An 11896-nucleotide genomic window follows, 5' to 3' on the forward strand; every position below is an offset into this window, starting at 1 on the left:
CCAGGTCACGGCCCTGGGCCCTCTTTTCTTCTCCCTCTATACTACTTCACTTGGTGCATGGCCATCCCCAGTTGTCCTGATCTATATCTTGCCATTGGACCAAGAAGGCTCCTGAGGAGAGCGAGGCTGGTGACTGTGCACAGGCCTCCCTCACTTAAATCCAATTCACTTGCAGGTCATGGCATCACCTCCCTGAAGTCAGGCTCCTCTTTGAGAAGAAAGGCTCCCATGGATTTAATCAACATCTCTTACCCTGATGATTCTCAGATCTACTTATCCAGCCCTAACCTTCAGACTTGCACCTCTATACCGCCAATGAGACAAATTGAGCTGGAGATATCCCAAACTCAACATGTCCAAAATTAAACTCATTTTTCCCCCCAAACGCTCCTCACTTCTGAACTTTCAATCAATAAATATTCATTAAGTACCTCTTTGGCATCAGGCATATATTACTGCTGAGGGCACCACCATCCTTCCAGTCCCCCAGGCTTGTAACCTAGTGGTCGTCCTTGAGTTCTCACTATCTCTCACCCCTCCTATCCAAGCTGTTGCCAAAGCCAGGTGATGGCACATTTGCAGCATCTCTTGAATATACCCCCTTCTCTCCTCTGACACTGTCACCAGCCTGCTGGAGGTGTTTATCATCCCAAACCTGGTCTACTGCTGTAGCTGCTGGCACGTCTGCCTGCCTCAAGCCTCTCCCCACTCCAATTCATCCTCCATTCAGCCCCCAAAATGATCCTCCTAAAGTACCGGTCGGACACCTTCTTACTCTAGTGGCTTCCTGTCGCTCTCGGATTAAATATGGAATTCCCTGGTATTCAAAGCCCTTCATAACTTAACCCTCCCTCCTTCCTTACTCCTTCCCACTTGATTCAGTGGCACTGGCCTCCAGACTGTTCCATGAACACGACACCATCTCTTGGCTCCAGTCATCTTCTCTGTCTGTCCTGTGCCTGGAATGCTCTCCTCTCTGCCTCTTGGCTTCCTTCAAGTCCCAGCTAAAATCCTACCTTCCTCATGAAGCCTTTCCCAATCCCTCTTACCTCTCATTCCTTTTATTCTGTTGATCATTTCCCATTTATCCTGTATATAGCTTAATTATACAAAGTGTTTGCATATTGTCTCCCCCATCAGTCTGTGCACTCCTAGAAGGTAGGAGCTGTCTTTGGCCTTTCTTCATATCTCCAGGGCTTAGCACAGTGACTGGAACATAGGAGCTTAATAAGTGCTTACTGGCTAATTTTATTAAATGCTGAATTATGGTAAGGAGGAAAGGGGATGATCCAAGACTGGAGGAAAAAAGGTAAGGCTCTTTAGGAATGTGTCTAGAACTAAACTGAAGTGTAGGTGGGGTTTGTATAGGTAGGTGTAGGTAAAAGAGAAGACATTCCATGGAACAGGAGTAAAAATGAGAATGGCTTATCTATAATGCCAAGAGATTGCTCTGACTAGAGGAAAGAGTGGGAAACGTTAGCAATAAAGTTAAGCTGAGGCCAAGAGCACAGCAAATAATGTAACTTGACAAGTGTAAGAATTAATCAAACTCATTTACCCCCTTTTATGCAAAAAAAAAAAACCAAAACCTCACATCAAAGTAGATATTTACTTTCTAGTAAACTCATTGTTCATAGGATCATAGATTTAAAGTTCAAAGGGCCATCAAACTAATTTAACTCTCTCATTTTACAAATGAGAAACTAAGGCCCAGAGAAGTTATGTTACTTGTTCACAGTCACACAAGTAGTAAACGTAACAGCACTTGAATCCAGGACCTCTGACTTCAGAGCTGCCACCTACTGGTTAAAAGACAAGAAAAGAATACTAATCAAAGGAGACAAAGAAAAAGTATCCAAATTGACCTTAATGTGGCCAACCACAAAACCTGCAGAGTTTAAAGCTAGAAGGCACCTTTGCAATTATCTAATTCAGCCCTTACCCAGGCCCTTAAAATGGGGAAAATGAGATGCAGGGGATTTATGTGAGATGACCAAGTAGTAAGTGGCAGAAACATCATTTTCTGACTCCAAATCCAATGTTCTGTCTACTACTTCAGTCTTGGGATACCTGGTCAAGTCTAAGAGCTTACGTATTTCGGATATAAAATGTAGCTATCAGTAATAACTGACACAAACTTAAGCCACACAATTAACTTTATTTCACCATTTACAGTCATTTAAGGCTTGATTATCACAAAACATATAAAAAGACATTTTTAAAAATCAGAGTTTTGTTCTCTGGAGTAGAAGAGTAGAGAAATCTAGAGCATTGTCAGCACAACTTATACAAATATTGATAATAAAAGTATTTCAAACTCTGGAAGGTTTTCAAAGAAGTGAGTGATATTCTGGGACAAAATGAATTAGTCATTGTCATAACTGATGGATTCATATTATCGATATCTTTTTAGCTACTCCCGGGAACAAAATAAAAATCTAAAAACAAAGAATTCTAATATTTAGACCTCTTTTTGGTACACTCATCACCTCTTTACTAAAAATTTTATTCAAGTTATGAATAAAACATTTGATTTTAAGCAAGTGTCACCTTTAGACTAAAGATTGAAAATAGTGCATACTACTTACAGAGGCTGAACACTAAATATGTATTAGCACCCACCACTGAATATCTTCTGTCTACTGAGCAATGTTGCACCGTGTTTCTGTTCTGATCTATTTTAGCCAAAAACACAATAAAATTAGGGGAAAGCACTAAAATCCTCTCTAATCCATGATGTCAGCCCTCGGGTAGGTCAAGTATGTACAGACAGTGGAATAACTGCGCCCCGTACAACAGAGTATTAGTTTTCCCATTTAAAGTTTAACCAATGAAATAAAATGCATCAACTCTATTTAAATTATCTTAAGGGAAATCTGATTTGAGAATCACAGGAACATTATTTTCCTCCCTTTGCCCCTCATTCGTTGACAGGAATTTTGTAGGCCACCATGCTATTTACTTTGTGGATAGTGGTTGTAAAGGAACGAAGGCGGACCTCTTCCGAATTGGCAATAAACTGTGGCCCAGACTCTTCCCATTTTTCAGGGACTACAAGTTCTTTGTCCGTGTAAATGAGCAGATCGAATGCACCTGAATCAGGGGGAAAATAACGGAATTTGTGCTAAGTTACTTCCCGTGGACACCAGGCTTTCATTCTTTTGGCTAATTATTAAGGAAGCAGTGGGTTTTGCACGACATGTTTCAGCAAGATTTAGACAGAGCAATGCACGTTCTCTTCCAACACTGATATTAGGTATGGTATTAAAAACTGCTGGTCACCAAAACACTATTGAGAAACTCAAATTTCCTATCATCAAAGTTCATAGAGCAAGCCAAGTTTGAAAACAGGCAAATACTTCTACCCTTGATTGTGGACCTGGAACAAGAAACTAGAGAGACTGCAGAAAACACAACCCCCCAGCTAGGTCTTACAGGGCTTAGCAGTACAAACAGATTAAAACAGAAAACACAAATTGTTGTTTTAATAATAATGCAAGATCTAGAAAAACTTCTAAAAAGAGGTATTTTCTGTGTTTCGGTACAAATGAAGAAACTTTTCCATTTGTAAACAGATCAGTAAACTTTAAACTGGCCAGCAGAGAACAATGATATATAATGAAATTTCTTCAAAACAAAAAACACAACCCTAAATCAATAGACCACGAGATAGACAATTTAGGTTACTGGGACCATAGCATTTAAAGCTATAAAGACACTTGAAAAAAAAAATCTATTCTAATCCGCTAACTTTAAGAAACTTGAGGCCTTGAGAGGTTGAGTGATTTGACCAAGGATCTTATAGGTCGAGGCAGGATCTGAACCCAGACCCAGGAGTTTTGGTTCCCAATCTTATACTTGTTTTACTTGAGTATATCTTAAAATTTGTTTCTCTTTAGTCCCTTTGCTCCCATTCTTTCATCCTTGATCTGTGACAAAATCACAGCCACACCTTTAGTTCAATAAATGTGTCAACTAAAATACTTTCACTGATGGGGGGGAAAAAGTGATTTGAACGTTTGTGGAACTCAGTACCTGTTTAATTAACAAAGCCCTTTTCTTGTTCGAGAATTGGGAGGCCTTGGTTTCAATACCTGGTCTCATCACTAACTAGCTCTAAGACTCATCCAAGTCCTCTCATAAGCGGGAATCCATCCGCCATGCTAACAGGCTTCATGTCACTGGTCAAATAATTACATGACCACAAAGCTGTAAAATTCCCCAAATCACATTCAAGGGATTATTCAAGTCCAGCAGAAGGTTCCAAAGGGTGGGAACCAATCCTAGAATTATTCAAATGGGGTCAGAGTCAACAAAGTTCATATCAAATACTTACAAGCTGCTTCTAACAATGGCAGAAATGTCACGGTGGCTGTAATTTGTCGGATCACTGAACGGATTTCATCTTGGATGGATTTCACAGATTTCTCTCGTGGTGCACTACAAAGGAAGCAAAATATATTAGTTCATGATGCTGATTGAATGCAACCTAGAAAAGACTTTCTAAGTTCATTATAAAATCAAGCAAACATCTGGTAGGAATAAAAGGGTATGCTGGAAAAAAAAGAACAAAGAGGCTAAGTCTAACAGTTGATCCTGACAAAAACCCAGCACATTTCCAAAAAAAAGCCATGAGATCACACCCCCACTAGTTCAAGCTGTACAGTTAAGAGATTCTTAACGTCCCATATCGGAGTAATTTCTAAAAGTTCAACATTACAATTCTAGTTTGTGAATAATATCTTGTATAAAACCCAACCAATGACTATTATGTACAAGTTAATGTGCTGGGTTCTTGGGACACAAGAATGAAAAATGAAGGAAGTAATAACTTGACTTTGATTTTATTAAAAGCAATGGAGTAGTGGATAGAGCTCCAGACCTGGAGGCAGGAAGACTTATCTTCCTCAGTTCAAATCAAGCCTCACATACTTCCGAGCTGTGTAACTCTGGGCATGTCATTTCACCCTGTTTGCCTCAGATTGCTTATCTGTAAAATGAGCTGGAGAAGGAAGCAGCAAACCACCCCAAATGGAGTCATGAAGAGCTGGACACAACTGAAAAAACTACACAAAAAGCAAAGTTGTTACCTCCTGAAATGTAAGGAGGCAGCAGTCCTCATGACCGTCTCCCAAAATCCAGTACCTTTATTCACTTCTATTTTTCACACTTGGCCACACACCTCCATTTCTGCTTGTGGTATGAGCCTGATTTCTGTTTTTAGATTTGCATTTATGATATCATCAGGTGAGGAAACTGGCAGCTGTCCTTGGAATTCTGTCTTAAACAGCAAGTGGCCTGAGGTACTCAGTGGGTTAAGTGCTGGGTCCAGAGTCACCTACCCAGAGGCTAGGGCCCCTACCCATTATCCTATCTCATTTCTATTTGCAAAAAATATGTTCAGATTTTATTTCCTCAAAATGATGAGTGCAGTTGCCTACATAACAATAACTATTAAAATTAAGAAATTAAGCTTAATACTTTTCAGAAAGTACAACTAAATTAAAAAGTCATTAAAGGAGTATCTGTCATTTAGCTGCAAGACTAGCATAATGAATGGATTGAATCCCTGCTACTTGGGGAGACTGAGGCTGCTGGATTGCTTGAGTCTGGGAGTTCTGTGCTGCAGGAAGGCTAAAGCCCACTGAGTCTCCACACTAAGTATGGCACAGGTATGGGGAGCCCCTGGCAGCTGGGAGTCAACAGTCTCCTCCAACCTAAGGAGGAGCAAATAGGCCCAGGGATAACCTTCTGTACTGAGCAGTATTGGGATCTACTGTACTTCTAGCTTGGGCAAAAGAAAGACAGCGAGTCTCAAAAAAAGTGTTTAGCACAAAAGTAATTAATAAGTACTGTTACTGCCTGTGTAGGTTTTCCATTACAGAATTGGTATTGAAAATATTTATTGGGAAAAAATGAATTTAAATAAAAATAACTAAGTGGATACTCACCTGTCTTCTTTTGCAGTCTTGTCACACTCAATATCAAACTGCCATCGTTCAAGGACTTCGCCACTTTCAATATTCGAAATCACCACCACCAATTTCTGAACCGAACAATTGTACAGCCAGTCTGCAACATGAGAAACCAATTTTGTCTGCTGCCAACAGAAGTGATGGCGGTATTTTAAGGCAATCAAACCTTAACCGATTTTTATCACCCAGGGGAGTGGGAGGGCATGGGGAAAAAATGACCAAAGGGAGGGCAAAGGTTAATACTGAAATACACAATCAATGATGTGGGAGAATTCCTATTATAGGGGAATATTTTCTCAATCACCTGCAGGAATTGGTATTTCTAGAGTGAGATACAACTGGAAAAAAGGGGCCGGGGCCAAATCTACAAGGTAGTAACAAAAACTGAAAAGGGATCTGAAAACAGGTACCTCAAAAGTTGTAATTCCAAGAGGAAAACAGATTAAAGAAGGACTAAGTACAGAGGCCCTGAATCAAAGAATAAAAGTCAAAAATAATTAGAAAGGGAAGGTAAGGAAGGAAAAGTATTTTATACAGCTAAGAAGTACTATGGAAAAGGGAGGAGTGGTTATTAATCTGTATGCCACCATTAACCCCTGGTCATCCAAAGTCACAAAGGTGTAAACAGCACAGGCAGGATTCCAAACCAGGTCTTCAGATTTTAAATCCAAAGTCTTCCTTTGCTCTCTTCTTGACTCTATGGTCTGGCTTCCAACTTTATCTCTCAATGGAAATCTCTCTCTCCAAAGTGGTAACGATCTTCTATTTGCCAAATCCACTGGTCTGTTCTCAATCCTCAGCCTTCTCGACCTCATTCTCTCTGATCAGTGACACTGGTGATCACCCTCTTCTCTCTACGATTTTGGGATCCTGCTTCTTAACTGTCTGACCGCTCCTCCGCAGTCTGCTCTCCTGGATCTTCTTCTAGGTTACCCTTGATAACTGTGCATCTCCCTGGGCCCCGGTCCCACCTCCTCTCTTCTCACTCTATTTCTCACAACTATTTTACCTGGTGATCTCATCAAATCCCAGGGATTCAATTATCAAACTATGCAGATGATTCTCAAATCTCTTTATCCAACCCCAAATTTCTCTCATGACCTCCAGTCTCACATCCAGACTCAGTTGTCTCTAGACATCTTAAACTCAATCTGTTCAAAATTGAACTCGTTCTCTTCCCCCTCAAAGCCCCACCTCTCTCCTCCTATGTGCTTGATACTCTGAATGGTACCCCCTCATCACAGTCACCCAGGCTCAAAACCAAGGTGTCACCCCAATTTCTTATTCTCTCATCCCCATATCCATTCAGTTGCCATGTCCTGCGGATTCTACCTTCATAATATTTCTTGTGCACATGCCCCTTTCTCCTCTAACCCTGCCCCTGCCTGGGTGCAGGCCCTCATCATCTCATACCTGGATTATCGTGACAGTCTTCCTGCCTTAAGCCTTTCCCTGGTCCAGCCTGTCCTCCAGAGCTCTCAAAACTGAATAAACTCTAGTGGCTCCCTATTAATAACAGGATCAAAAGAAAAATCCTCTGTATGCTGGTTAAAGCCCTTTACGACCTGGCTGGCCCCTCCTACAACGTTCAATGTTCTTCCATTAGACTACTCTCTGACACAGTGCCCCTGGCCTCCTGCTGGTCACCCACGAGTCCCTCCATCGCTTGGCTCCTGTCATTCTCTCTGGCAGGCCCAATGCCTGGAACAGTCTCCCTCCTCATCTCTGCTTCCTGGCTTCTCTGAAGTCTCAGTTAAAATGCCCACCTCCCCCCCTTTAAAGACGGTGCCTTCCTCTGTTAATGATCTGCAGCTTATCCTGAACAGATCTTGCTTGTGAGTTGCTGTCCCCCCATCAGACTGTGAGCTCCTCGAGAGCAGGGACCTTTGCCTTTCCATGTATCCCTAGGGCTTGGCAGAGTGCCTGGCACAGAAAGCAGATGCTCAGTCAATGCTTGTGGACTTGACTTTTCCAACTACTTCCTTTTAAAAAAAGGAGAGAGGAAAAATGCAGGGGAATGGGCTAACCTTCTTCAGGCTTACGGAAAAAATTCCTATTTCTGAAACACTAATAGGCACGTTTAAAGAAAAGCATTGTCCCCAAGTTTCTTCCATCGATCTGGTCACCTATCTACAGCTCCCTCACCAAAATGCTCAATGCTCCTCTCCAAAAATGGGGTCCTGGTAGAATACACACTCTGGGGCCCTGCTCCCGACAGGGATGGCCTCTCCCAAACACTCCCCAGATCCCCAGGGCTGGAAGCAAGATCTAATCTCCTCTGCCGCTGCTTGAGAAGGGGGCATATCCATCCACTCTAGGATGACCCCCATAATCCCTGTAGCTTCCATTCTATCACAGTACCCCACGTCAATCTGGGGACTTGAGGGGTTTTCCCTGACCCCTCAGTGATCACGGCTACAAAATCCCAAAGACAGAAAATGAAGCTATATCCCAATGACCACATTTAATGGTGCTAACAGCTGGCGTTTATGTAGTGCTTTCACAAGTTCACCAATTAGATCTCTGTGAAAGGATTGCTATTTTATTATCTTTGCTTTACAGATGAAGAAACCTGGGCTGACAAAAATTAAATGACACGCCCAGGGTCACTTGTCTGAGGAGCTATTCAAACACAGGTCTTCTTGTCTCCAGGTCCAACGCTATTTACTGTGCTGCCTAACAACCCCAACGCTCATTACAGTCATGTCAGCTTTAAACATGTTCCCTCTGGCCAACTTCCTTATGACTGTCGAAGGCACCCCCATCCTCCCAGTGCCTCGAGCTCACAACCCAGGGGTCACCCTGGATCCTCACTCTCTCTCAAACCCCTCCAAACTCCCCCATCTAAGTTGATGCCAAGGCCTGTCTAGCCCCGCTACAACACCTCTCAAATGCATCCCCTTTTTCTCCTCTCACTGCACACCTGTATCATTGCAACAGTTGTTGGAGAAGCGGGGCGGGAGTGTCTGCCTGCCTCAAGTCAACTTCCACTCCAATCCATAAATCCATATCCATAGGTCTTCCTAAAGCACAGCTCTAACCAAGACACCCCACTACCCTTGCTCAGTATACTCCAGCGGCTCCCTAGCACTTCTAGGATCAAAAATAAAATCTTGTTTCTGCTCTTGTCCTCCTTCTTCCAGTCTTGTTATACCTGATACCTCCCTCCCCCTAGCATGTACCCTACTATCCAGTGACAATGGTCTCCTCCCTATTCCCCAAGACACTCCCATACCTCCAGACTCCAGGACTGTCAGTGGCCATCTGCCATGCATAGAATCCTTTCCCTCCTCCTTGCCACTCTCTGGCTTCCTTTGAGTCCCAGTTAAAAATCCCACTTTCTACAGAAAGCCTTTCCCAATTCCCCTTAATTCTAATAAATTCTCTCTGTTGCTTATTTCCAATTCACTCTGCCTATTGAAAAGAAATCAGCTCTTCTTGATTACTTTGATTTATTTTTAGTTTGATTATAGGATTAGATCTGAGCTAGCCTTAAGCTAAGCCAGACCAACATAGATAGTCTCTTAAGTCTAGGTTACTTAGAGATTTAGTGAACAGTTGACTGAGAAGATGTTATCATTTAGTAGCAGATAATTTAGAAGAACAAAATAATCATAAGATTATAAGGTTTTTCAAAAAGCTAAGTCCTAGCAGAAGTGGGGGGCGGTTGACCAGAGGCCAAGCTCCCCTTTCTGGTAGCTGGAGAAAGGTTAGCCAGAGGTCAGGTGAAGCTCCCTTTTCTTTTTCGTAGTTGAGTAGTGAACTGAGAGACAGAGAGAGAGAGAGTTGTGTGTGTGTGTGTGTCTGTGTGTTTGTGTGTCTGTGTGTGACTGCTAACCACCGAACACAAGTTCCTCTTTCCTAATACACTTTCTGGTTACAAAAGGTACCACCTGAAGGAAAAGACATCTGGCATAGGATTAAGAAAGTTTGGGAGAAGCTAACTAGTCAGGTGACTTGCCTTGTCCAAATGAATTATGTTCAAAACTAGTTTCTGTAATTTTTCAAATTCCTCTTTTTTTGTTAACATCTCTGTTAATCACTCCTTGTCTCTGACCTCTGAGGAGTCAGGTGACCTGGTTTAATACACAAATGCTAGCTTTGCAGATTAAATCATAGATGGCTCAGTAACTTTGTCCTCAGTTTCCTTTTTATTTCAATAATCAATTTTAACGCTATAGCTTGTTTCTACATAGTTGTTGAGCTACACACTATGAGCCCTTTGAGAACAGAGATTGTCTTATTTTTATTTGGCTCCCCAGTGCTTAGCACAGTGTAGCCCTGGCATGTAGTAGACACTTAATAAATATTTCTTGACTGACTAGACACATGATTTCTTTTTGACATCACAATCTATTTCAAATGGTAAAGACTTGCAGTAAAGAATCTTGATTTTTGGACTAAGAACCTAGATTCTCCTACATTTGGTTCGGCAAGGACTGGAAAATAGTCAAAATTATTTATTTCAGTTCAAATACCTTTAAGTTGGTCCACCACATTATTCAAATATTTTATGAGATCGGGATCCGTTGTCACAAGCAAAGTCAGTCCATATTTTTGCACTCGAGTAAAGGTTTCAGATGGGTATATACCACGCTGATATAAGATACTGTTGATGCCAAATGCTAAAAGCAAAAAGAATAAGAATGTATTTTCTTTTAAAGGTCACAAAATGCTTCAACTTAAGTCCAATTTAGTAGGAAAGAAATGAAACCCACAGCTAAGAATAAAGTTTTACACTAAATACAATTATATACCCACCTGTACTACTTTGATTTTTCCTTGTAGAAAATATTCTAGTTTTTATGGTCAGCAAACATCTATGGCAAAAATAATCCTCTTGAGGTATGGCTATAAAAATGTGAATTTTCTCATGGTAATATTTCAGTACAATGCTGAAATAGTCAATGTATGAAAATAGCAGCAGCAAATACTTATTATTACCATTCATATATAAAACCCGGCTTTTACAGATTTTAAGTTCACTAAAGACAAAAGATATTAACCTTCTATGAGAAGACTTTCTAAGCTTAGCCAGGTTGGGCTTTAAAGCTCATCCCTATGCTGGTACCAGGGGCTTCCCAGCCTGGTCAAAAGGGACAGCTTCTGCACCCTGTGGAAAAAGCAGTCCTATGAGAGGGGGTAACTGGATGGGGCTTTGGTGGAGGGTGAAAGGATCAAGTCCCCGGAAGGGATGCTCAGTAGCACTGATGACATCAAAGCTCTCCACTGTGTTTTCAACATCAGCCACAATACAAGCCACTAAGAGCTTATCAGGCTTAGCTCCCCTTTCCTCCAAGTGCTAGCTAAATGAACAGATAGATAGACAGATAGATAGACAGAGAGACAGACAGACAGATGGATAGATAGACAGATAGATGGATACAGATAGATGGCTGGCTGGATAGATAGTTGGATGGATAGACAGATGGATAGATAGATCAACAGATGGGCAGAAAGAGGTATGGCTAGATGGATGGATAGATACAGATATATGGATAGAAAGACATATAGATGGATGGATGGATGGGTGGATAGATAGACAGACAAAAAGACAGATAGATGGATGGATAGATAGATATATGGATAGAAAGACATAGATAGATAGATGGATGGATGGATGGATGGATAGACAGATGGATAGATAGACAGATAGATAGATAGATGGATGGATAGAAAGACATATAGATAGATAGATGGATGGGTGGATGGATAGATAGATGGATAGATGGATGGATGGATAGATGGATAGATGAATGAATAGATAGATGGATGGATAGATACAGATATATGGATAGAAAGACATATAGATGGATGGATGGATGGGTGGATGGATGAATGGATACACAGACAGTCATACAGACAGACAGTCATACAGACATATAGATAGTTAGACAGACAGACAGACGGATAGACAGAGA

General features: G+C 41.4%; 1 protein-coding gene across 1 annotated transcript in view; it reads right to left on the reverse strand.

Annotated features, from left to right (window-relative positions):
- Positions 1–2138: 2138 nt before the first annotated feature.
- MAD2L1 (mitotic arrest deficient 2 like 1) overlaps positions 2139–11896 on the reverse strand; it is a 10502-nt gene continuing 744 nt past the window's right edge. Inside the window, exons 2-5 of the mRNA XM_027853746.1 lie at positions 10454–10600; positions 5952–6072; positions 4337–4440; positions 2139–3093 (exon numbers count right to left, since the gene is read on the reverse strand). Of these exons, the coding sequence (XP_027709547.1) occupies positions 2921–3093; positions 4337–4440; positions 5952–6072; positions 10454–10600 (545 nt within the window). The 3' untranslated portion in view covers positions 2139–2920. The remainder of the gene's footprint in view (positions 3094–4336; positions 4441–5951; positions 6073–10453; positions 10601–11896) is intronic.

Source organism: Vombatus ursinus, unplaced genomic scaffold (assembly GCF_900497805.2).
Source record: "Vombatus ursinus unplaced genomic scaffold, bare-nosed wombat genome assembly UNPS02010193.1, whole genome shotgun sequence".
Lineage (NCBI taxonomy): Eukaryota > Metazoa > Chordata > Mammalia > Diprotodontia > Vombatidae > Vombatus > Vombatus ursinus.